This window comes from Hemiscyllium ocellatum, unplaced genomic scaffold, assembly GCF_020745735.1.
Source record: "Hemiscyllium ocellatum isolate sHemOce1 unplaced genomic scaffold, sHemOce1.pat.X.cur. scaffold_848_pat_ctg1, whole genome shotgun sequence".
NCBI lineage: Eukaryota > Metazoa > Chordata > Chondrichthyes > Orectolobiformes > Hemiscylliidae > Hemiscyllium > Hemiscyllium ocellatum.
Genome location: NW_026869267.1, coordinates 48144 through 75000, shown reverse-complemented (window position 1 = coordinate 75000; position 26857 = coordinate 48144). Strand labels below are relative to the sequence as shown.

The following is a 26857-nucleotide window of genomic DNA, read 5'->3' as shown; positions in this document are numbered from 1 at the left end:
AATATGTTAAGGCATAAACATTTTTCTAGTAATAATGCATATTTTTTAAAAATGTGCAAATATCTCTGTATATTTGTGAAAATATGTGTGATTGACGTTTTAAACTATAAAATAAACATTTTTATCTTGGAATCTGGTTTGAAGGGTGCAATTGCTGCTGGGAACCACAAGACCCTCAAAGTCAGCGTCGGAGGACCGCAACTGTAGTCACCTCTTGACTACCCCTTGCCCTCATCGGCGGTGCCTGCCCGCCGGGATATGTAGTTCAGGCACCGCTGCGTAACTATGAAAGGGGTGGACAACGGGACTACATTTCCCAGCGGGCGGCGCGTCTACCGGCGGGTCTGGAGGTGTGGACTACATATCCCAGAGGGCCATGCGGTGGATCTTCCGGTGTGCTGAGACCCTAGCAACGTGGTCCTTGGCAACCAGAGGACACTGATGGGGAATGGGAGAGATGGAAGATTAATCATAAATTATAGAAATAATTAGTGATTTTATGTCTATTTAAACTTATTGAGGGGACTGTTGTGTATCTGAAGGGTGAGGCATTTATTGATTTGAAGACGAATTTACAGAAGAACATAATGAAGGATTAACTTTTTAAACTAGGGCTGGGTGTTGGAAAAGGTGAAATAATCCATTGACACTAAATTAATAAATTATCTTCAAATTGGGAATTTAAACTCAGCAATTTGTGATACCAACTGCTCCAAAATATTATAATCGATCATTTAAAATCGCCAGCGTGCACAATTTAATGTCAGAAACTTTAAAATGCAGAATTAAAATTACTACCTCTCAATAATTAACTTTAAATCAATAGTTGGAAATTACTGATGTTTACAATTTAACATCAGAAAGTTTATTTAAAATTTGGTATTAAAATTGCTATTTCAAAATGATTAACTTCAAGTCTGTAGTTGAAAATTAGTGGTGTGGACAATTTTAATATTAGAATGTGTAATTAAAATATTGTATTAAAATTACTATCTCTAAATAATTAACTTTAAATCAATAGTTGAAAATTACTGATGTTTACAATTTAACATCAGAAGGTTTATTTAAAATATGGTATTAAAATTGCTATTTCAAAATGATTAACTTCAATTCAGTCATTGAAAATTACTGGTGTAGACAATTTTAATATTAGAAAGTTTAATTAAAATATTGTATTAAAATTACTATCTCTAAATAATTAACTTTAAATCAATAGTTGAAAATTACTGATGTTTACAATTTAACATCAGAAAGTTAATTTAAAATTTGGTATTAAAATTGCTATTTCAAAATGATTAACTTCAAGTCTGTAGTTGAAAATTAGTGGTGTGGACAATTTTAATATTAGAATGTTTAATTAAAATATTGTATTAAAATTACTATCTCTAAATAATTAACTTTAAATCAATAGTTGAAAATTACTGATGTTTACAATGTAACATCAGAAAGTTTATTTAAATATTATCTTAAAATTAGATAATTTTAATATCAGAAAATTTAATTAAAATACAGAATTAACATTACTATGTTGAAATAATTAGCTTCAAATCAATAGTTGAAAATCAGTGGCGTAGACAATTTAACATCAGAAAATTTAATCAAAATGTTGTACTGAACATAACATCTTGAAAGAATTAACTTCATTCACATCAATAGCTTTAAAATTACCAGTATAGGCAATCTGACATCATAATCATTCATCAAAATACAGAATTTAAATTAATAATTTAAATAATTAACTTCAAATCAATGAGTGAACATCACCGCCAGAGACAATTTAACAACAGAAGCTTTGAAGAAATGATGACCATACCTGCACACACACAAAGTGGGTGCTGGGGGGGGAGAAAGAAAGGACAAAAAATAGAAAAATAGGAAAGGAAAAAGAAAATAAAAGAAATTATTACCTCTAAATAGCTAACTTATATCCAATAATTTTAAACTCATCTGTGTTCACAATTAAAATAGAGGATTCTAGTTCCTGTTTTTCAAATTTAACTTGTAATTAATACCTGAAATCACTGGTTATAGTCCAACAAGTTTAATTGGAAGCACTAACTTTCGGAGCGCCACGCTTTCATCAGGTGGTTGACACCTTCCAAGTAAACCTGTTGGACTATAACCTGGTGTTGTGTGATTTTTAACTTTATCCAACACCAGCATCTCCAAATCATGAAACCACCAGCATTGGCTATGTATCATCAAGAAATTAAAATGATCAAAACAGAGAATCAAATAGCCAAACTCAATCGATTCTAAATCTATGGTTTAACATTATCATAACAATGTAAAATTGTTTAAAATACAGGATCAAAATCCAACATTTTATAATAATTAACTCCAAATCAATAGCTTAATGTTTTTAATTTAAAATCGTTGAGCAATTTAATGCCAATAACTTTAAGCAGTTCGAAAACAAAATCAAAACAAATAAATAACAATACATCGGGAGCTAAAACTCAATGTGTAATACATTACCACGAACAGTTCAACATCAGTAATAATGAAAATGATCGATAACTTGAAATAAATAATTTAAAATCAATAGCTTAAAGGGAATTCTTGAAAATCAATAATTTCATACCTGAAAAATAAAAGATTAATGTAAATAATACAATTAGTGGGTCAAATTAAAACCTAAACTGTGTATTTGATATGAATAACGTATATTGGTAACTTAAATCTGCAAATTAAGCCATTTAATTAGGTTGTAAAAAATATTTATGGTGTCCCGTGGATTTAGTAATGCTAGTAAAATCTCTGAATCATATCCTGGACGATTATATTGTGAAATTGATAGTTGTACCATGGTTTTTAGCACTGTCTTTGTTTCATGTTTTCATCTTTTTAACTACAGGTTACCTGAATTCATCGTCTGAGTTCAACAGGGTGCAAATCCGCTGAGGGAGAGGTGGACGGGCAGAGCTGAGCTTCTGCAGCTTGGGCAGGTCTCGGGCTCCTTGTTAATCTAAGAGAGCTGCGCTGGGGGTGGCAGGCAGTAGGCACAACACCATGGTTCTCAGTCGGTGCTCACTGGGTTGTACGGATTGGAATATTCCTGCTAGCCATCCCTGAAACATTTCTGAGCATCCTGCTTGGGAGAATTACCCAGCAATTTTAGACAGTCAGTCAAGTTACTTCCTTCTCATAGGATCCTGATGAAACAGTCCCATCGAGAGACACTGGGTCAGTTAGGACTATATTCACCTGGCAGTTTAGACATAATAGCGGGAGGGGGAGACCTCACAGAAACCTGTAGAATTCTAACAGGAACCGATGCCGAAGGATGCACGGTGCCTCAGTGGTTAGCACTGCTGCCTCCCAGTGCCAGGGACCCAGGTTCGATCCCACCCTCGGGCGACTGTCTGGATGGAGTTTGCATATTCTCCCTGTGACTGTGTAGGTTTACTCCGGGTGCTCCGGTTTCCTCCCACAGTCCAAAGATGTGCAGGTTAGGGTGGATTGGCCATGGGAAATTGTCCCATAGTGCCCAGGGATGTGCAGGTTAGGGTGGATTGGGCGTGGGAAATTGTCCCATAGTGCCCAGGGATGTGCAGGTTAGGGTGGATTGGCCGTGGGAAATTGTCCCATAGTGCCCAGGGATGTACAGGTTAGGGTGGATTGGCCATGGGAAATTGTCCCATAGTGTCCAGGGATGTGCAGGTTAGGGTGGGTTGGCCATGGGAAATTGTCCCATAGTGCCCAGGGATGTGCAGGTTAGGGTGGATTGGCCATGGGAAATTGTCGCATAGTGCCCAGGGATGTACAGGTTAGGGTGGATTGGCCATGGGAAATTGTCCCATAGTGTCCAGGGATGTACAGGTTAGGGTGGATTGGCCATGGGAAATTGTCCCATAGTGTCCAGGGATATACAGGTAAGGGTGGATTGGCCATGGGAAATTGTCCCATAGTGCCCAGGGATGTGCAGGTTAGGGTGGATTGGCCGTGGGAAATTGTCCCATAGTGCCCAGGGATGTGCAGGTTAGGGTGGATTGGCCGTGGGAAATTGTCTCATAGTGCCCAGGGATGTACAGGTTAGGGTGGATTGGCCGTGGGAAATGTAGGATATGGGGTGGGTCTGGGTAGGATGTTCTTAGGGGCCTCAGTGTGGACCAAATGGCTTGCCTCGCTGTCAGGCTAACGTTGGCTGGGGGACATCCAGAGTGCTGTTTGCCAGCCCGTGCCGGGGAGTAACAGCGGATTCCCTCTGCCCCCAGCCCGCGCCGGGGAGTAACAGCGGATTCCCTCCGTCCCCAGCCCGTCCCGGGGAGTAACAGCGGATTCCCTCTGTCCCCAGCCCGCGCCGGGGAGTAACAGCGGATTCCCTCTGTCTCCAGCCCGCGCCGGGGAGTAACAGCGGATTCCCTCTGTCCCCAGCCCGTGCCGGGGAGTAACAGCGGATTCCCTCTGTCCCCAGCCCGTGCCGGGGAGTAACAGCGGATACCCTCTGTCCCCAGCCCGTGCCGGGGAGTAACAGCGGATACCTTCCATCCCCAGCCCGTGCCGGGGAGTAACAGCGGATTGCCTCTGTCCCCAGCCCGTGCCGGGGAGTAACAGCGGATACCCTCTGTCCCCAGCCCGTGCCGGGGAGTAACAGCGGATACCCTCTGTCTCCAGCCCGTGCCGGGGAGTAACAGCGGATACCCTCTGTCCCCAGCCCGTGCCGGGGAGTAACAGCGGATACCCTCTGTCCCCAGCCCGTGCCGGGGAGTAACAGCGGATACCCTCTGTCCCCAGCCCGTGCCGGGGAGTAACAGCGGATACCCTCTGTCTCCAGCCCGCGCTGGGGAGTAACAGCGGATACCCTCTGTCCCCAGCCCGCGCCGGGGAGTAACAGCGGATTCCCTCTGTCCCCAGCCCGTGCCGGGGAGTAACAGCGGATACCCTCTGTCCCCAGCCCGTGCCGGGGAGTAACAGCGGATTCCCTCTGTCCCCAGCCCGCGCCGGGGAGTAACAGCGGATTCCCTCCGTCCCCAGCCCGCGCCGGGGATAACAGCGGATTCCCTCTGTCCCCAGCCCGCGCCGGGGAGTAACAGCGGATTCCCTCCGTCCCCAGCCCGCGCCGGGGAGTAACAGCGGATTCCCTCCGTCCCCAGCCCGCGCCGGGGAGTAACAGCGGATTCCCTCCGTCCCCAGCCCGCGCCGGAGAGTAACAGCGGATTCCCTCCGTCCCCAGCCCGCGCCGGGGAGTAACAGCGGATTCCCTCCGTCCCCAGCCCGCGCCGGAGAGTAACAGCGGATTCCCTCCGTCCCCAGCCCGCGCCGGAGAGTAACAGCGGATTCCCTCCGTCCCCAGCCCGCGCCGGAGAGTAACAGCGGATTCCCTCCGTCCCCAGCCCGCGCCGGGGAGTAACAGCGGATTCCCTCTGTCCCCAGCCCGCGCCGGGGAGTAACAGCGGATTCCCTCCGTCCCCAGCCCGCGCCGGAGAGTAACAGCGGATTCCCTCCGTCCCCAGCCCGCGCCGGAGAGTAACAGCGGATTCCCTCCGTCCCCAGCCCGCGCCGGGGAGTAACAGCGGATTCCCTCTGTCCCCAGCCCGCGCCGGGGAGTAACAGCGGATTCCCTCTGTCCCCAGCCCGTGCCGGGGAGTAACAGCGGATTCCCTCTGTCCCCAGCCCGTGCCGGGGAGTAACAGCGGATTCCCTCTGTCCCCAGCCCGCGCCGGAGAGTAACAGCGGATTCCCTCTGTCCCCAGCCCGCGCCGGAGAGTAACAGCGGATTCCCTCCGTCCCCAGCCCGTGCCGGGGAGTAACAGCGGATTCCCTCTGTCCCCAGCCCGCGCCGGAGAGTAACAGCGGATTCCCTCTGTCACCAGCCCGCGCCGGGGAGTAACAGCGGATTGCCTCCGTCCCCAGCCCGTGCCGGGGAGTAACAGTGGATTCTCTCTGTCCCCAGCCCATGCCGGGGAGTAACAGTGGATTCCCTCTGTCCCCAGCCTGTGCCGGGGAGTAACAGCGGATTCCCTCCGTCCCCAGCCCGTCCTGGGGAGTAACAGCGGATTCCCTCCGTCCCCAGCCCGCGCCGGGAGTAACAGCGGATTCCCTCTGTCCCCGGCCCGTGCCGGGGAGTAACAGCGGATTCCCTCTGTCCCCTCTCTCTCTCTCACAGGCGACATGTCGTGTCAGTTGGCCAGATCCCTGCAGATTATCCGCTTTGAGAAGGATGATCACTCCTTCCACCTGGACACCCGGGCTTTGGAGAGCATTCTGCTGGGGGAGGCAGTCCAGGATCTGAACGTGGTTCTCCTGGCAGTGGCCGGGGCGTTCCGCAAGGGCAAATCCTTCCTCCTGGACTTCATGTTGCGGTTCATGTACAAACAGGTAACGGTACCTCTCCCTCCCCACACCCCCACCCGGTGTGGGCACGCAGTCGGAAACACAGACCAGTGACAGCTTCCCGGGGAAGGCAGAGAGAGGGCTGGGGGGGAGTTCCCGATCTCCGGGCATCAGGAGACACGGCCCCCAGTGACAGGGAGATGGGAATCAGGGGGATGCTGCAGAGGCCGGGATTGGAGGGAGAGACCGAGATAGGGAGGGGGGCGTAGGGGGGTTACAGAGATAGGGAGGAGGTGTAGGGGCTGGAGGGGGTTACAGAGATGGGGAGGGGGTGTAGGGGCTGGAGGGGGTTACAGAGATAGGGAGGTGGGTAAGGGCTGGAGGGGGTTACAGAGATAGGGAGGGGGTGTAGGGGCTGGAGGGGGTTACAGAGATGGGGAGGGGGTGTAGGGCTGGAGGGGGTTACAGAGATAGAGAGGGGAGTGTAGGGGCTGGAGGGATTACAGAGATAGCGAGGGGGTGTTAGGGGCAGAGGGGATTACAGAGATGGTGGGGTTTAGGGGCTGGAGGGGGTTACAGAGACAGAGGGCGTGTAGGGGGTTACAGAGATAGTGAGGGGGTGTAGGGGGTTACAGTGATAGGGAGGGGGTGTAGGGGGTGACAGAGATAGGGAGGGGGTGTCGGGGCTGCAGGAGGAGATGGCAGTGTGGGCCAGCAGCTCCCCAGGGGTGGGTGAATGCCACAGCGAGTGCCTGCTAACACACTCCATGGTGCTGTGTGTGTTCCACCTGCAGAAGTTTGGATCGACAGTGAACTGGCTCGGCCGGGATGATAAACCACTGACCGGGTTTTCCTGGAGGGGAGGGTCTGACCCTGACACCAGTGGGATCCTCATCTGGACTGAAGTGTTCATTGTTCATAAACCAAATGGGAAAAAGGTACAGAGACTTCACCGTCCCAGCCGGAGTGGGATTGGGAATGATCAGGAGGCACCTTTCCATAATTCCTGGATTTGCCGCACTGTTGGACGGTCAGTGCTGAGGGAGTGGATACAGTCGGAGGGTCAGTGCTGAGGGAGTGGGTACAGTCGGAGGGTCAGTGCTGAGGGAGGGGGCACTGTCAGAGGGTCAGTGCTGAGGGAGTGGATACAGTTGGAGGGTCAGTGCTGAGAGAGCGGGCACTGTCAGAGGGTCAGTGCCGAGGGAGGGGGCACTGTCAGAGGGTCAGTGCTGAGGGAGTGGATACAGTCGGAGGGTCAGTGCTGAGGAAGGGGGCACTGTCAGAGGGTCAGTGCTGAGGGAGTGGGCACTGTCAGAGGGTCAGTGCTGAGGGAGTGGGTACAGTCGGAGGGTCAGTGCTGAGGAAGGGGGCACTGTCAGAGGGTCAGTGCTGAGGGAGTGGGCACTGTCAGAGGGTCAGTGCTGAGGGAATGAGCACTGTCGGAGGGTCAGTGCTTAGGGAGTGGGCGCACTGTCGGGTCAGTGCTGAGGGAGCGGGCACTGTCGGACAGTCAGTGCTGAGGGAGCGGGCACTGTCAGAGGGTCAGTGCTGAGGGAGCGGGCACAGTCAGAGGGTCAGTGCTGAGGCAGTGGGCACTGTCAAAGGGTCAGTGCTGAGGGAGTGGGCACTGTGGGAGAGTCAGTGCCGAGGGGAGTGGGCACTGTCAGAGGGTCAGTGCTGAGGGAACGGGTACTATCAGAGGGTCAGTGCTGAGGGAGTGAGCACTGTTGGAGGGTCAGTGCTTAGGGAGTGGCCGCACTGTCGGGTCAGTGCTGAGGGAGTGGGCACTGTCAGAGGGTCAGTGCTGAGGGAGCGGGCACTGTCGGACAGTCAGTGCTGAGGGAGCGTGCAGAGTCAGAGGGTCAGTGCTGAGGGAGCAGGCACAATCAGAGGGTCAGTGCTGAGGGAGTGGGCACTGTCAGAGGGTCAGTACTGAGGGAGTGGGCACTGTCAGAGGGTCAGTGCTGAGGGAGTGGGCACTGTCAGAGGGTCAGCACTGAGGGAGTGGGCACTGTCGGAGGGTCAGCGCTGAGGGAGTGGGCACTGTCAGAGGGTCAGCGCTGAGGTAGTGCCACACTGTCGGAGGGTCAGTGCTGAGGGAGAGGGGACTCTGGTCGGGTCAGCGCTGAAGTAGCTGAGCTGATGTGTCTCTCGCTCCCGCAGCATGACCTTGCCACCAACGCCTGGTGACCTCTCCCCCCTGCGTTTTGCCCCCTCCCTCCCCCCTAGGTCGCTGTGATGCTGATGGACACTCAGGGAGCCTTTGACAGCCAGTCGACGGTGAAAGACTGCGCCACCATCTTCGCCCTGAGCGCCATGACCAGCTCTGTGCAGGTAGGGTGTGGCAGGGTGTGGTGTGCAGGCAAGGCCGCACAACCTCGGTGTGTGTTCGCAGAGATCCCCTTTCAGTTTCTGTTCCTCCATTGTGCTCCACACACTTGGGTCTGTTTCACTCTCCCCCGTCTTCCGTCTGAGTCAGCGTGCTCCGGACTCTGCCCCCTTGGTCTCAGTAACTCGGGAGTGAGGAGGGGGGAGCAGCCAGGCTCACTACACTGGTTCCCTTCGACGCCTCTCTCACCACCCCTTCCTGCAAAACCCACTCGTGTATCCTCAGGCCATGTTAAACATCGTCACCATACCTCCCTGGCTGGCAGCCACTCCGCTGTGCCCACCAACACTGCCCTCCTGGCGCGGATTGAGGAGAAACTCCTGTGCAGCCTCGGACGCTGTCCTATCCTCATAAACAGAGGGAAGGAAGCTGCCATCCTGACCGGGTCTGATTCCTGAAGAAGGGCTTATGTCGAATCTCCTGCTCCTTGGATGCTGCCTGACCTGCTGCGCTTTTCCAGCAACACATTTTCAGCTCGATCCTCATAAACAGCCTGCCGTCCGGTGGGGACAGAGGGTACTGGTCACAGGCTTGTGGTCCCAGTCGTTTTACAGTGTGGCGCTAATGATCCAGGTCATGGACCAATAGGAGCAGCTCTTTTGGCCCATCGTTCTGTGCCAACTCATTGAAAAATTCCATCTAACCCGTCCCTGCCAACGTGCAGCCTCCTTTCCCAGTAATTCCCCGCCCTTTCCCAGATCCCAACAACTCGCGTCCTCAGATAAAACCTCCTCCTCCCTCCCTTCTGTTCCCAATTCCTTTTGATCCCGTGTCCCTCCAGTGACCCACTCTCCTGGCCCTGGGAGCACCTTCCCCCCACCACCGTCATTGACCCTTCCTGACTCTGAACGCCTCGATTCAGTCTCCCCACTGCTTCAGCAGTTCTGAAGAGGAGTCGCGCTGAAACCACAACGATTACTGCGTTTCTCTCTCCGCAGGTGTGACCCGGAACCTGCTGAGTTTCTCCAGCATTCTCTGCGGTATTTCGCTTTTGTTCCCCCTGGATCTGTGCTCCGAGGATGACAAGCAGCGTCCCCGGTCTCTCTGTACAGTTGCTGAACTGCATGTAGCTTGGCTTGCTGAGCGGATGCACTCACACAACAGGCCATGAATGAACAGGCACAGGACAACGAGCCACAGATATTAGACAGCGACAAACACAGAAAATGAAAAAAACGAGACCTGCAAAACAAACTGGACAAACGTAGGCCAGATAACAACACTGACAACACAGAAACATGATTTAAAAACTTCTCTGGCTGACACTGAAGAAGTCGTCTTTGGAAGAGGATTAAATTGCAACTTCCAGGATGCGGACAAGAAAGATTTCTTAGCAGCATTAGAGACAACACTGAAAGAAAACCAACTCACAGAAGAAAATCAACAAACCATCAGTCAGAAAGTCGCACCAACATTAAGCAGGAAGAAGAAAGGAAACACACTCAATACGCAAGGAAAGCACCAGAGTCACAGAGATGTACAGCACGGAAACAGACCCTTCGGCCCAACCCGTCCATGCCAACCTAGATATCCCAATCCAATCTAGTACCACCTGCCAGCACCCGGCCCATATCCCTCCAAACCCTTCCTATTCATGTACCCATCCAAATGCCTCTTACATGTTGTAGTTGTACCAGCCTCCACCACATCCTCTGGCAGCTCATTCCATACACGTACCACCCCCTGTGTGAAAAAGTTGCCCCTTAGGTCTCTTTTATATCTTTCCCCTCTCACCCTAAACCTATGCCCCTCTAGTTCTGGACTCCCCGAGCCCAGGGAAAAGACTTTGCCTATTTACCCTATCCATGCCCCTCATAATTTTGTAAACCTCTATAAAGTCACCCCTCAGCCTCCGACACTCCAGGGAAAACAGCCCCAGCCTGTTCAGCCTCTCCCTGTAGCTCAGATCCTCCAACCCTGGCAACATCCTTGTTAATCTTTTCTGAACCCTTTCAAGTTTCACAGCACCTTTCCGATAGGAAGGAGACCAGAATTGCACACAATATTCCAACAGTGGCCTAACCAATGTCCTGTACAGCCGCAACATGACCTCCCAACTCCTGTACTCAATACTCTGACCAATAAAGGAAAGCATACCAAACGCCGCCTTCACTATCCTATCTACCTGCGACTCCACTTTCAAGGAGCTATGAATCTGCACTCCAAGGTCACTTTGTTCAGCAACACTCCCTCAGACCTTACCATTAAGTGTATAAGTCCTGCTAAGATTTGCTTTCCCAAAATGCAGCACCTCACATTTATCTGAAAAAACACTGTTGTCCCACCTGCAGACAAAGGATGCTGGACAGTCATTCTACGTTGAAAACTACATTGAAGGCCTACATTGAGAAAGTGAAAGCACTACTTGCAGATACCAACAAGTGGCAATAGACCCGACCCCACAACCGAATCACAGCCTTACTCAAAAAATCTTCAGAAATCTGGAGAAATAAATAAGACCGACTTCCAAAACATGAAACCAGCTCAGCGAGCAAACCTACATCCAGAACCTCAACCTGAGCTACAAATCTGAAAACTCGCTCATCGCTGAGCTCTCTTACCCTTGGTCCCATTCCAGTAAATCTCCCTCCTCACTCTCTACAAGTCTTGACACCTTTCCTAACACGTGGGGGCCAGATTTCAACCCAACATCTTTCTCAAACCTAATCCACCTTTGATAAGTGAGTTTAACATAATTTCTTTGCTCTTACTCACTGTTTATAAAGTCAAGGATTTTGTCCGTCTCGTTTAACAAGCCTCTGCACCTGAATTTTTACAGACACACTGTAGAAAGGGTCCTATCCGGGTGCATCCCGGTGTGGAATGGGGCAGCGGGTCTGCCCAGGACTGGGAGGTACTCCAGGGAGCTGTGAATCCAGCCCAGACCATCGCACAAATCCAACCTTCCACCCGCTGACTCCATCTCCACGTCCCACTGCCTGGGGAAGGCAGCTGACATCATCACAGACCCCCCCCCTCCTCCCAGCCTGGTTAGAATCTCCCCCCACCCTCTCCTGTCTGGCAGAAGATATGTAAGCTTAAACACACACGTATCAACAGATTCAGGAACAGCTGCTTCCCTGCTGTTATTAGACGGCTCATTGGTTAGCACTGCTGCCTCCCAGCATCAGGGACCTGGGTTCGATCCCAGCCTTGGGCATCTCTCTGTGTGGAGTTTGCACATTCTCCCCGTGTCTGCCTGGGTTTCCTCCGGGAGCTCCGGTTTCCTCCCACAGTCCAAAGATGTGTAGGTTTGGGTGGATTGGCCATGCTAAATTGCTCATCGTGATAGATGCATTAGTCAGAGGGGAATGGGACTGGGTGGGTTACTTTTCAGAGGGTCGGTGTGGACTGGTTGGGCCGAAGGGCCTGTTTCCACTCTGTAGGGAATCTAATCTAAATGTGGATCTTGCATTCTGTGTACCTTCTCGGCAGCTGTAACACTGTATTCCTTGCTCTGTTCCATCTCCCTGATGCACTTGGTATGGTATAACCTGCCTGTACCACACACAAAACAAAACTTCTCACTGTACCTAGGTACAAATGACAAGAATCAATCAAATTAAAACCTGTCCTTGCCACCTTTGTGATAAACAGCCCCCAGCTCCCTCCAAACCAGTTAAATCTGTTCCATTTTTTTGAATCTCAGCTCAAAATCCTGGAGCTCCCTGCCTTGAGGGAGGGTGGATGTACCAACACTCAAAGGGCCGGAGCAGTTAACAAAGTCAGCTCACCAGAGCCCTCTCAAAGACGACTCGGGATGGGCAATGAATACAGGTCCAGTCAGTGACACCGAGGTCAGGAGTGAATTTAAACAGATCTGTCTCTCCATCTGGGAGAACCCTTCCCAGCAGCTGCTCACACATTCCTGGGTTCAACTCCATCTGCCCAATGTCTCTCCATTTCACCCAAAATCTGTTGCTGTCCTTCTCCCTAGTCTTGTATCTTCCACAAACCATGGAACGGTGCACCACGAATCCAAATCGTTAGAATCCCTGCGGTGTGGAAGCAGGCCATTTGGCCCATTGAGTCCATACTGACCCTGCATCTCACCCAGACCCATTCCCCCGCTCCCCACAACTAATCCGCCCTAACCTGCACACTATGGGAATATTTCCCATGGCCAATCCACCCTAAACTACACCCTGGGCACTATGGGACAATTTCCCATGGCCAATCCACCCTAAACTACACCCCTGGGCACTATGGGACAATTTCCCATGGCCAATCCACCCTAACCTGCGCATCCCTGGGCACTATGGGACAATTTCCCATGGCCAATCCACTCTAACCTGCACATCCCTGGGCACTATGGGACAATTTCCCACGGCCAATCCACCCTAACCTGCACATCCCTGGGCACTATGGGACAATTCCCCATGGCCAACCCACCCTAACCTGCACATCCCTGGGCACTATGGGACAATTTCCCATGGCCCATTCACCCTAACCTGCACATCCCTGGGCACTATGGGACAATTTCCCATGGCCAATCCACCCTGACCCTCGTATCTTTGGATTATGACAGGAAACCGGAGCACCTGGAGGAAACCCACGCAGACACGGGGAGAACGTGCAAACTCTACACAGACAGTCGCCCGAGGGTGGGATCGAACCCAGTACTCCAAAGCTGTCAGGCAGCTGCGCTAACCACTGAGCCAGCGTGTCATTAGTATTTATTGAAAATAGCAGTGGAGTCAACCCAGACCTGTGGCTTGTCTATCACTATGACCCTCTTGTGTAAAAAACACCAATGCTTTCTGCTTCCAAAGTCGCTCAGTCAATTTGATCACACTTTGTCCCGGCATCTTTCATTTTGCCATCAACTCTCTGCTTTGTTTCAGGTATATAACTTAACACACAATATTCAGGAGGATGACTTACAGCATCTCCAGGTTGGTCTGTGGAACTGGGGTAACCATTCCTTATTCTATCATTGGATGTTGGACGTTTCTAAATCCCCCTGTATGGAGTGTTCCGTTCTGCCATTTCAGGGGGCTTTTAAGACTCAGCCACATCGCTGTGTGTCTCAGACTGCGGAAGGATGGCTGATTTCTCTTTCCCAAGGGACATCAGTGACTCAAATGGAATTTTACAGGAATCACTGACCCTCCGACAGTGCGCCCTCCATCAGTGCTGACCATCCGACAGTGCCCGCTCCCTCAGCACTGACCATTGGACAGTGCCCGCTCCCTCCGCACTGACCCTCCGACACTGCCCACTCCCTCAGCACTGACCCTCCGACAGTGCAGCACTCCCTCAGCATTGACCCTCCGACAATGTCCGCTCCCTCAGCACTGACCCTCCGACAATGCCCACTCCCTCAGCACTGATCCTCCGACAGTGCCCACTCCCTCAGCACTGACCCTCCGACACTGCCCACTCCCTCAGCACTGACCGTCTGACAGTGCCCACTCCCTCAGCACTGACCCTCCGACAGTGCCCCCTCCCTCATCACTGACCCTCTGACAGTGCCCACTCCCTCATCACTGACCCTCCGTCGGTGCCCACTCCCTCAGCACTGACCCTCCGACAGTGCCCCCTCGTTCAGCACTGACCCTCCGACAGTGCCCCCTCCCTCAGCATTGACCCTCCGTCAGTGCCCACTCCCTCAGTAACAGTGTTTTCATGCTCGATGATGATCTCTGGTTTCTGAAGTGCGTCTTGGACCGAGAATCCCTGTCGTCTGAGGTGTGAGTGACCCCCAGAGCGACAAGACGGACACGGGGTTTGTAAAGTATTGAGTAGGCTACCCGTCGGAAGGCTTAGCTGGTTTTGACAAGTAACATCCTCGTCCTTTTCTGTTGCAGCTCTTCACTGAATACGGACGTTTGGCTATGGATGAGAACTCACTCAAGCCTTTCCAGGTACAGCAGCCCTGTCACAGGGACAGGATCCAACAAGGATTCCTCATCAACCTCCTCAATCCGCCAGCCTCACAGCGACTTGTTGGCATTCCCCACTTCCCAATCCAGCCAACTTTCAACAATGAGTCCTTCCTGTCAAATGCTGAGTCAATGATGCAACACTCTGTTAGAGAAGGGTCCCCCTTTCACTGCCCTCAAGGGGAGGCGAGAGCATGTTCCCTCTGATCCCTGCAGATGCAGCCCTCCTTCATACCCCAGCTCTGTCTCTCTTACTGAAAATAAGAGAGAGACAGTTCAAAGTTCAGGAGAAGATTTGTAGCTCGGGTGCTCGTTGTTGTGGTTCTGTTTGCCGAGCTGAGAGTTTGTGTTGCAACATGAATTCGACTGGGACAACACTACTATTATAGCCAAACAGAGAACAGCCAGGGGATTCCTAGAGGCATGGCACTCATCCACAGATTCTATCAACAAACACATCGACCTGGAGCCAACATCCCGGCCACTGCAGCCGACAGCAACTGACAACCGGAAGCGGCAGAGACAAACCACTACAAATGCCGGAGGAAAGATCACAGAAGCGCTTCACAGGAGGCTCCCAAGCACTGAGGGTGTCACCTAGACAGGGGACGAAACGTTTGCAACACAAATTCCCAGCTCGGCGAACAGAACCACGACAGAGAGACAGTGTAAGGCAGAGCGAGACAGAACAAGAGAAACGGGAATATGGGGAGATGAAGGTAGATAGAGAGAGAGAGAGAGAGAGATACACGGAGGGAATCAGGGAGACTGGACAGAGAGAAAGTGGGGCAAATAGAGAGAGAAACAAAAATGGAGACAGGGAAAGAAATATGCAGAGGGATAAGGAGACAGAGGGAGAGAAATGGAAGGAGACAGAGTGGGAGACACAGGGAGGTAGAGAGATAGGCAGAGATGGGGGGAAAAACAGAGATGGAGAGAGATATAGAGAAGGAGGGATGGGGTGACAAACAGAGAAAGAGATTGGAGGAAACAGATTGGAGGCAGATGGAGATTTACAAGGATGTTGCCAGGGTTGGAGGATCTGAGCTACAACGAGAGGCTGAACAGGCTGGGTCTGTTTTCCCTGGAGTGTCGGAGGTTGAGGGGTGACGTTACAGAGGTTTATAAAATTATGAGGGGAATGGATAGGATAAATAGACAAAGTCTTTTCCCTGGGGTGGGGGAGTCCAGAACTAGAGGGGCATAGGTTTAGGGTGAGAGGGGAAAGATATAAAAGAGATCTAAGGGGCAACTTTTTCACGCAGAGGGTGGTACGTGTATGGAATGAGCTGCCAGAGGATGTGGTGGAGGCTGGTACAATTGCTACATTTGAAAGGCGTTTGGATGGGGACAGGAATAGGAAGGGTTTGGAGGGATATGGGCCAGGTGCTGGCAAATGGGACTAGATTGGGTTGGGAAATCTGGTCAGCATGGACTGGTTGGGCCGAAGGGTCTGTTTCCATGCTGTACATCTGGAGGACTATATGACACTGAGCAAAATGGGGCGGCACGGTGGCTCAGTGGTTCGCACTGCTGCCTCACAGCACCAGGGTCCCAGGTTCAATTCCAGCCTCAGGCGACTGTGTGTGTGGAGTTTGCACATTTTCCCCGTGTCTGCGTGGGTTTCCTCCCACAGTCACAAAGAGGTGCAGGTTAGGGTAGATTGGCCGTGGGGAATTGTCCCATAGTGTGCAGGTTAGGGTGGATTGGCCATGGGGAATTGTCCCATAGTGCCCAGGGATGTGCAGGTTAGGGTGGATTGGCCGTGGGGAAATTGTCCCATAGCGCCCAGGGATGTGCAGGTTAGGGTGGATTGGCCATGGGGAATTGTCCCATTGTGCCCAGGGATGTGCAGGTTAGGGTGGATTGGCCGTGGGGAATTGTCCCATAGTGTGCAGGTTAGGGTGGATTGGCCATGGGGAATTGTCCCATTGTGCCCAGGGATGTACAGGTTAGGGTGGATTGGCTGTGGGAAATTGTCCCATAGTGTTAGGTGCATCAGTCAGAGGGAAATGGGTCTGGGTGGGTTACCCTTGGGAGGGTCGGTGTGGACTGGTTGGACCTGTTTCCACACCGTAGGGAATCTAATCTCAAAGACAGATGACACTGAAAGTGGTTTTAATGTGCTGCTTTTCCCCATCCCCTGCAGACTCTGATGTTTCTGGTCCGGGATTGGAGCTTTCCTTATGAGTATCCGTACGGATTGGAAGGGGGCAAAGACTTTTTGGAGCGGCGACTCCAGGTGAGGGACAATCCCAAACATCTCAGAATGGCCCCCGCTCCGGCCTCCTTGTCCAGTGCGGATACAGAGCGGGGTGCACTGGAGGGGTGAGGTGACAGGGTGACTCAGGGGAGAGAGGTGAGTCCCGTCTCTGTGGGTGGCTGTTTAAATCCTGGGGCAGAACGTTCACATTCGGGCCGCACCGTTCGGGGGTGGGGAGGGGGTAATGCCAGCCAGCGCTCCCTCTGGGGTTTGGCAACGTAGAACTCTGACTCAACGCAATCGGAAACTTCAGAGCTGAGAGTGAGAGAGTTTCATTGGGTAACGGGGAGTCAAGGGTTCTAGAACCAAGTCTGGACACCGGGGCTTAGATATCATTGAGGTGAGCTCTATCAGACACACCCAGGGCAGGGACAGCACGGGGTTAGGTACAGGGTAAAGCTTCCTCTACACTGTCCCCCCATCAAACCCTCCCGGGACAGGGACAGCACGGGGTTAGATACAGAGTAAAGCTCCCTCTACACTGTCCCCCCATAAAACACTCCCAGGACAGGGACAGCACGGGGTTAGATACAGAGTAAAGCTCCCTCTACACTGTCCCCCATCAAACACTCCCAGGACAGGGACAGCACGGGGTTAGATACAGAGTAAAGATCGCTCTACACTGTCCCCCCATAAAACACTCCCAGGACAGGGACAGCACGGGGTTAGATACAGAGTAAAGCTCCCTCTACACTTTCCCCCATAAAACACTCCCAGGACAGGGACAGTACGGGGTTAGATACAGAGTAAGGCTCTCTCTACACTGTCCCCCATAAAACACTCCCAGGACAGGGACAGCACGGGGTTAGATACAGAGTAAAGCTCCCTCTACACTGTCCCCCATCATACACTCCCAGGACAGGGACAGCACGGGGTTAGGTACAGGGTAAAGCTCCCTCTACACTGCCCCCCCATCAAACACCCCCAGGGACAGGGACAGCACGGGATTAGATACAGAGTAAAGCTCCCTCTACACTGTCCCCTCATCAAACACTCCCAGGACAGGGACAGCACGGGGTTAGATACAGAGTAAAGCTCTCTCTACACTGTCGCCATCAAACACTCCCCAGGACAGAGACAGCACGGGGTTAGATACAGAGTAAAGCTCCCTCTACACTGTCCCCCCATCAAACACTCCCAGGGACAGGGACAGCACGGGGTTAGATACAGAGTAAAGCTCCCTCTACACTGTCCCCTCATCAAACACTCCCAGGACAGGGACAGCACGGGGTTAGATACAGAGTAAAGCTCTCTCTACACTGTCCCCATCAAACACTCCCCAGGACAGAGACAGCACGGGGTTAGATACAGAGTAAAGCTCCCTCTACACTGTCCCCCCATCAAACACTCCCAGGACAGGGACAGCACGGGGTTAGATACAGAGTAAAGCTCTCTCTACACTGTCCCCATCAAACACTCCCCAGGACAGAGACAGCACGGGGTTAGATACAGAGTAAAGCTCCCTTTACATGTGATACAGTGGTGCTGGAGAGAGTGTGAGGTTTTCGGGAGAGTGTACATTGTGGGGTAACACGAGGTGAATGGTGTTCCACTGGGGACCTCGGCCTGTCTCACTGTTTGGGGATTGCCTCCTTGCTGCCAGATCAAACCTCACCAACACGAGGAGCTGCAGTTGGTACGCAAACACATCCACACCTGCTTCAATCATCTCCAGTGTTTCCTCATGCCCCACCCAGGGCTCAAAGTCGCTACCAACCCTGCCTTCGACGGCAAGCTGAAAGGTAGGCCCTGGCATTTATCCGGGGGCTCTGTTATTCCTCCTGCTCTGGGCACCTCTGTGAATAATGTCCCTCCATTTCGGTTCCACATCAGGACCACCCAAAGCACTCTGCAACCAATGAAGGCCATTCCCATGAGGTACAATCACGGGTTTATATTCATCCGAGGGATGTGGGCACCACAGCATTTATTACCCAGCAACTTGGCACAGTACCTCAGTGGTTAGCACGGCTGCCTCCCAGCGCCAGGGACCCAGGTTCGATTCCAGCCTCAGGCGACTGTCTGGGTGGAGTTTACACATTCTCCCCGGGTCTGCATGGGTTTCCTCCGGGTGCTCCGGTTTCCTCCTACAGTCCAAAGATGTACAGGTTATAGTGGATTGGTCATGGGAAATTGTCCCATAGTGCCCAGGGATGTACAGGTTAGGGTGGATTGGCCATAGGGAATTGTCCCATAGTGCCCAGGGATGTGCAGGTTAGGGTGGATTGGCCATGGGAAATTGTCACAGTGTCCAGGGAGGTGCAGGTTAGGGTGGACTGGCCATGGGAAATTGTTCCATAGTGCCCAGGGATGTGCAGGTTAGGGTGAATTGGCCATGGGAAATTGTCCGATAGTGCCCAGGGATGTGCAGGTTAGGGTGGATTGGCCATGGGAAATTGTCCCATAGTGCCCAGGGATGTGCAGGTTAGGGTGGATTGGCCATGGGAAATTGTCCCATAGTGCCCAGGGATGTGCTGGTTAGGATGGATTGGCCATGGGAAACTGTCCCATAGTGCCCAGGGATGTGCAGGTTAGGGTGGATTGGCCATGGGAAATTGTCCCATAGTGCCCAGGGATGTGCAGGTTAGGGTGGATTGGCCATGGGAAATTGTCCCATAGTGCCCAGGGATGTGCAGGTTAGGGTGGATTGGCCATGGGAAATTGTCCCATAGTGCCCAGGGATGTGCAGGTTGGGGTGGATTGACCATGGGAAATGCAGGGTTACAGGAATAGGGTCGGTGGGGTGTGGCTTCTGTGTACTCCTGTCAGGCTGAATGGCCTGGTTCCACACAGCAGGGATAATATGAACCTAATCCGGACTGGACCCACTTTTATATGTCATTTGTATCAATGATTTCGATGAGAATCTAGAAGGCATTACTAGCTAGAAAGATTGGAGGTACAGTGGACAGTGAAGAAAGTTATCTAAGATTACAAAGGGATATGGATTGATTGGGTCAATGGGCTGAGGAGAGGCAGATGGAGTTTAATTCGGATAAAGGCAAGGTATTGCATTTTGGGAAAATACCCAAGGCCAGGGCTTATAGAGGTGAAAACTGGGTCTTGGGTAGTGATGTGGACCAGAGAACCCTAGGGGTTCAGGGTTCTAATTCGTTGAAGTTGGTATCACAGAGTGGGTAAGATGGCATTTGGTACACGTGCCTTCATTGCTCAGACCTTCAAGTGCAGGAGTTGGGACGTCATGTTGAGGTTGTATAGGACGTTGGTGAATCCATGTGCTCTAGGTCGACCCACAATGTCCTCAGGGAGGGAATCCCAGGATTCTGACCCAGCTACACTGAGGGAACGGCCGATATATTTCCAAGTCGGTGTGATGAGTGGTTCGGAGGGGAACTTGCAGGGGGTGGTGTTCCCATGTATCTGCTGCCCCTTGTCCTTTGAGACGTACGTGTTCCTGGGTTTGGAAGGTGCTGCGTGAATGTGACGCTGAACAGAGCGCTGGAAGTTGGATGAGTGACCGTGTCAGGAATGGAGATGCTGTTTGGCTTTTCTCTAAGTGTTTGATCCGTTAGGAACGACTCCTTCCTCTCTGACGTAAGGCAAAGCTGTTGAATGGCAGGACAGGTGATGCGTTGCAACTGCAGCGTGTGGGAGCTCCTGAACGTCAGTGTGGCCCAGGGCAAATAAGTCTGCAGCGGAGGGTGACTGGGCTGGAGACCTGGCTGTCTACACAGGGAGGGGGCAAATTATTTACCAGGAGACAGTCATACAGTTTAGGATTGGATGTACTGCTTTGGTCAGTTGTCAGGGACAGAGGAGGGAAGCTGGAGCTGAGGCTACCCAGACAGGAGAGGTGCAGGAGCCTCGGCCTCCACACTCGTTGCAACTTTCAGCTTGTTAGGATCAGTCCCCGGGCAAAATACCCCAGTCAGAATCATACACTCCCACAGCACGGAAACAGACCCTTCGGCCCAACCTGTCCATGCTGACCAGATATTCTGAACTAACCTGCCAGCACCCGGCCCATATCCCTCCAAATCTTTCCTATTCATATGCCCATCCAAATGCCTTTTAAATGTTATAATTGTACCAGCCTCCACCACACCCTCTGGCAGCTCATTCCATACACGTACCACCCTCTGTGTGAAAACATTGCCTCTCAGCTCCCTTTTATATCTTTCCTCACTCACCTTGAAACCTATTCCCACTACTTATGGATCCCCAACCTCAGAGAAAAGACCTTATCTATTTACCCTATCATGATTTTGTAAACCTCGATAAGGTCACCCCTCAGCCTCCGACGCTCCAGGGAAAACAGCCCCAGCCATAGAGTTCGACAGCATGGCGACTGGTCCTTTGGTCCAAACTGGTCCGTGCTGACCAAAACATCCATCCACGCTAACCCCAAATCCCTCCACCTGGCCCATATCCTTCTAACCCTCTCCTGTCCATGTATTTCTCCAAATGCCTTTGAAATGTTGTTAATGTATATCCGCCTCAACCCCTTCCACTGACAGCTCATTCTATCTGCGTACCACCCTCTGGGTAAAATAGTTTCCCCTCAGGTTCCCCTTTTATTCTTTTCCCTCTAACCTTAAACTCATTCCCTCTAATCCTCGATTCCCCAACCCTGGGAAAAAGACTGAGCACATTCACCCCATCAATGCCTTCTATAAAGTCCTGCCTCAGTCTCCTACTCTCGAAAGAACAAGGTCCTAGTCTGTCTAACCTCTCCCTATAACTTAGACCATGGGGTCCAGGCAACGTCCTTGTGAATTTCTTCTGCACGTTTTCCACTTTAATAACATCCTTCCTATAAAGTGACCAAAACTGAACACAGTACTCCAAGTGCAGCCTCACCAACATCCTGTATAACTGCAGTATAACTTCCCAACTTCTATACTCAATACCCTGATTGATGAAGGACAGTGTGCCAAAAGCCTTCTTCACTGCCCTATCTACCTAGGAGTCCACTTTCAGAGAGGTGTGAACCTGAACTCCAAGATGCCTCTGTTCTACTACACTCCTTCAGGCCCTACCATTCACCACAAAACTCCTACCTTGATGTGGCTTTCCAAAATGCAAGGCCTCACTGATCTATTCAGATATTACCACTCGGCCACCCCTCCCCTTTGAGGTTCATCAGTCCTCTTATAAAAACATACCTTGGAATTGAAGCTTCATATATTCATTGATGATCATCACCCTCCTTCTCTGTCCGTCTCTCTGACTTTCACGCGCTCTTTCCCTCCCTCCCCTCTGTCTCTTTCCATCGAACTCCCTCTCCTGCTGTATCTCACTCTTCCCCCCACCCCTCTCTCTGACTGTTTCTGCCTATATCTCACTCTATCTCCCTATTTTCGAGGAGAAAGTGAGGACTGCAGATGCTGGAGATCAGAGCTGAAAATGTGTTGCTGGAAAAGCGCAGCAGGTCAGGCAGCATCCAAGGAGCAGGACATTTGATGTTTCGGGCATAAGCCTGATTCCTGATGAAGGGCTTATGCCCGAAACGTCGAATCTCCTGTTCCTTGGATGCTGCCTGACCTGCTGCGCTTTTCCAGCAACACATTTTCAGCTATCTCCCTATTTATCTGGCTCTCTCTCTCTCTCTGTCTCTCTCTCTCTCTTTGTCTCTCTGTCTCTCTCTCTCTCTCCATCTCTGCCTGTACCTCAAACACCAGATTATAGTCCAATTTTTGGAATGCTGCTCCTTCATCAGCCAAAGGGACTTGCAATAAACCCACTGGATGCTAACCTGGTGTCACGTGACCTCTGACCTTGTCCCCCCCCAATCCAACACTGGTGCCATAACATCATGCCTGTATCTCACTCTAGCCCTCTGTCTCCCTCATTCCCTCTATCCCACTCTCCACACTTTGTCGTTTTCTCACTCTCTCCCCCTCTGTCTGTATCTCACTCTATCTCACCACCTGACTCTCTTCCTCCCTGTATTGCACCCGTTCTTTCTGTTCCTGCATCTCCCTCTGTCTCCATCTCACTGTCTTTCTGTCTGTATCTCTCCCTCTGTCTGTATCTGACTGTCTTTCTGTCTGTATCTCTCCCTCTGTCTGTATCTGACTGTCTTTCTGTCTGTATCTCTCCCTCTGTCTCCATCTCACTGTCTTTGTCTGTTTCTCTCTGTCTCCATCTCACTGTCTTTCTGTCTGTATCTCCCCCTCTGTCTGTATCTTACAGTCTTTCTGTCTGTATCTCTCCCTCTGTCTCCATCTCACTGTCTTTCTGTCTGTACCTCTCCCTCTGTCTCCATCTGACTGTCTTTCTGTCTGTACCTCTCCCTCTGTCTCCATCTGACTGTCTTTCTGTCCGTATCTCTGCCTCTGTCTCCATCTGACTGTCTTTCTGTCTGTACCTCTCCCTCTGTCTCCATCTGACTGTCTTTCTGTCCGTATCTCTGCCTCTGTCTCCAGCTCATTGTCTCTGTCTATTTCTCTCCTCCTGTCTCCACCTGAGTGTGTTTCTGTCTGTGTCTGTCTCCCTGTCTCCATCTGCCTGTCTTTCTGTCTGTATCTCTCCCCCTGTCTCTATCTGCCTGTCTTTCTGTCTGTATCTCTCCCCCTGTCTCTATCTGCCTGTCTTTCTGTCTGTATCTCTCCCCCTGTCTCCATCTGACTGTCTTTCTGTCTGTATCTCTCCCCCGTCTCCATCTGACTGTCTTTCTGTCTGTATCTCTCCCCCTGTCTCCATCTGACTGTCTTTCTGTCTGTATCTCTCCCCCTGTCTCCATCTGCCTGTCTTTCTGTCTGTATCTCTCCCCCTGTCTCTATCTGCCTGTCTTTCTGTCTGTATCTCTCCCCCTGTCTCTATCTGCCTGTCTTTCTGTCTGTATCTCTCCCCCTGTCTCTATCTGCCTGTCTTTCTGTCTGTATCTCTCCCCCTGTCTCCATCTGCCTGTCTTTCTGTCTGTATCTCTCCCCCTGTCTCCATCTGACTGTCTTTCTGTCTGTATCTCTCCCCCTGTCTCCATCTGACTGTCTTTCTGTCTGTATCTCTCCCCCTGTCTCCATCTGACTGTCTTTCTGTCTGTATCTCTCCCCCTGTCTCCATCTGCCTGTCTTTCTGTCTGTATCTCTCCCCCTGTCTCTATCTGCCTGTCTTTCTGTCTGTATCTCTCCCCCTGTCTCTATCTGACTGTCTTTCTGTCTGTATCTCTCCCCCTGTCTCTATCTGCCTGTCTTTCTGTCTGTATCTCTCCCCCTGTCTCCATCTGACTGTCTTTCTGTCTGTATCTCTCCCCCTGTCTCTATCTGCCTGTCTTTCTGTCTGTATCTCTCCCCCTGTCTCTATCTGCCTGTCTTTCTGTCTGTATCTCTCCCACTGTCTCTATCTGACTGTCTTTCTGTCTGTATCTCTCCCCCTGTCTCTATCTGACTGTCTTTCTGTCTGTATCTCTCCCCCTGTCTCTATCTGCCTGTCTTTCTGTCTGTATCTCTCCCTCTGTCTCTATCTGCCTGTCTTTCTGTCTGTATCTCTCCCCCTGTCTCTATCTGACTGTCTTTCTGTCTGTATCTCTCCCCCTGTCTCTATCTGCCTGTCTTTCTGTCTGTATCTCTCCCACTGTCTCTATCTGCCTGTCTTTCTGTCTGTATCTCTCCCCCTGTCTCTATCTGCCTGTCTTTCTGTCTGTATCTCTCTCCCTGTCTCCATCTGCCTGTCTTTCTGTCTGTATCTCTCCCCCTGTCTCTATCTGCCTGTCTTTCTGTCTGTATCTCTCCCCCTGTCTCTATCTGACTGTCTTTCTGTCTGTATCTCTCCCCCTGTCTCTATCTGCCTGTCTTTCTGTCTGTATCTCTCTCCCTGTCTCCATCTGCCTGTCTTTCTGTCTGTATCTCTCCCCCTGTCTCTATCTGCCTGTCTTTCTGTCTGTATCTCTCCCCCTGTCTCTATCTGACTGTCTTTCTGTCTGTATCTCTCCCCTTGTCTCCATCTGCCTGTCTTTCTGTCTGTATCTCTCCCCCTGTCTCTATCTGCCTGTCTTTCTGTCTGTATCTCTCCCCCTGTCTCCATCTGCCTGTCTTTCTGTCTGTATCTCTCCCCCTGTCTCTATCTGCCTGTCTTTCTGTCTGTATCTCTCCCCCTGTCTCCATCTGCCTGTCTTTCTGTCTGTATCTCTCCCCCTGTCTCCATCTGCCTGTCTTTCTGTCTGTATCTCTCCCCCTGTCTCTATCTGCCTGTCTTTCTGTCTGTATCTCTCCCCCTGTCTCCATCTGCCTGTCTTTCTGTCTGTATCTCTCCCCCTGTCTCCATCTGCCTGTCTTTCTGTCTGTATCTCTCCCCCTGTCTCTATCTGCCTGTCTTTCTGTCTGTATCTCTCCCCCTGTCTCTATCTGACTGTCTTTCTGTCTGTATCTCTCCCCCTGTCTCTATCTGCCTGTCTTTCTGTCTGTATCTCTCCCCCTGTCTCTATCTGCCTGTCTCTCTGTCTGTATCTCTCCCCCTGTCTCCATCTGCCTGTCTTTCTGTCTGTATCTCTCCCCCTGTCTCTATCTGCCTGTCTTTCTGTCTGTATCTCTCCCCCTGTCTCTATCTGCCTGTCTTTCTGTCTGTATCTCTCCCCCTGTCTCTATCTGACTGTCTTTCTGTCTGTATCTCTCCCCCTGTCTCTATCTGCCTGTCTTTCTGTCTGTATCTCTCCCCCTGTCTCTATCTGCCTGTCTTTCTGTCTGTATCTCTCCCCCTGTCTCTATCTGCCTGTCTTTCTGTCTGTATCTCTCCCCCTGTCTCTATCTGACTGTCTTTCTGTCTGTATCTCTCCCCCTGTCTCTATCTGCCTGTCTTTCTGTCTGTATCTCTCCCCCTGTCTCTATCTGCCTGTCTTTCTGTCTGTATCTCTCCCCCTGTCTCTATCTGCCTGTCTTTCTGTCTGTATCTCTCTCCCTGTCTCCATCTGCCTGTCTTTCTGTCTGTATCTCTCCCCCTGTCTCTATCTGCCTGTCTTTCTGTCTGTATCTCTCCCCCTGTCTCTATCTGACTGTCTTTCTGTCTGTATCTCTCCCCCTGTCTCTATCTGCCTGTCTTTCTGTCTGTATCTCTCTCCCTGTCTCCATCTGCCTGTCTTTCTGTCTGTATCTCTCCCCCTGTCTCTATCTGCCTGTCTTTCTGTCTGTATCTCTCCCCCTGTCTCTATCTGCCTGTCTTTCTGTCTGTATCTCTCCCCCTGTCTCCATCTGCCTGTCTTTCTGTCTGTATCTCTCCCCCTGTCTCCATCTGCCTGTTTTTCTGTCTGTATCTCTCCCCCTGTCTCCATCTGCCTGTCTTTCTGTCTGTATCTCTCCCCCTGTCTCTATCTGCCTGTCTTTCTGTCTGTATCTCTCCCCCTGTCTCCATCTGCCTGTCTTTCTGTCTGTATCTCTCCCCCTGTATCTATCTGCCTGTCTTTCTGTCTGTATCTCTCCCCCTGTCTCTATCTGCCTGTCTTTCTGTCTGTATCTCTCCCCCGTCTCCATCTGCCTGTCTCTCTGTCTGTATCTCTCCCCCTGTCTCTATCTGACTGTCTTTCTGTCTGTATCTCTCCCCCTGTCTCCATCTGCCTGTCTTTCTGTCTGTATCTCTCCCCCGTCTCTATCTGACTGTCTTTCTGTCTGTATCTCTCCCCTGTCTCTATCTGCCTGTCTTTCTGTCTGTATCTCTCCCCCTGTCTCCATCTGCCTGTCTCTCTGTCTGTATCTCTCCCCCTGTCTCTATCTGCCTGTCTTTCTGTCTGTATCTCTCCCCCTGTCTCTATCTGACTGTCTTTCTGTCTGTATCTCTCCCCCTGTCTCTATCTGCCTGTCTTTCTGTCTGTATCTCTCCCCCTGTCTCTATCTGACTGTCTTTCTGTCTGTATCTCTCCCCCTGTCTCTATCTGCCTGTCTCTCTGTCTGTATCTCTCCCCCTGTCTCTATCTGACTGTCTTTCTGTCTGTATCTCTCCCCCTGTCTCCATCTGCCTGTCTTTCTGTCTGTATCTCTCCCCCTGTCTCTATCTGACTGTCTTTCTGTCTGTATCTCTCCCCTGTCTCTATCTGCCTGTCTTTCTGTCTGTATCTCTCCCCCTGTCTCCATCTGCCTGTCTCTCTGTCTGTAT

General features: G+C 51.2%; 2 protein-coding genes across 2 annotated transcripts in view; both read left to right on the top strand.

Moving 5' to 3' along the window:
* bbs1 (Bardet-Biedl syndrome 1) overlaps nt 1–26857 on the top strand; it is a 95126-nt gene that overhangs the window by 55526 nt on the left and 12743 nt on the right. The window lies entirely within an intron of this gene.
* LOC132814502 (atlastin-3-like) overlaps nt 6115–26857 on the top strand; it is a 31996-nt gene continuing 11253 nt past the window's right edge. Inside the window, exons 1-7 of the mRNA XM_060823512.1 lie at nt 6115–6321; nt 7071–7214; nt 8506–8610; nt 13510–13560; nt 14476–14532; nt 16700–16792; nt 18417–18555. Of these exons, the coding sequence (XP_060679495.1) occupies nt 6115–6321; nt 7071–7214; nt 8506–8610; nt 13510–13560; nt 14476–14532; nt 16700–16792; nt 18417–18555 (796 nt within the window). The remainder of the gene's footprint in view (nt 6322–7070; nt 7215–8505; nt 8611–13509; nt 13561–14475; nt 14533–16699; nt 16793–18416; nt 18556–26857) is intronic.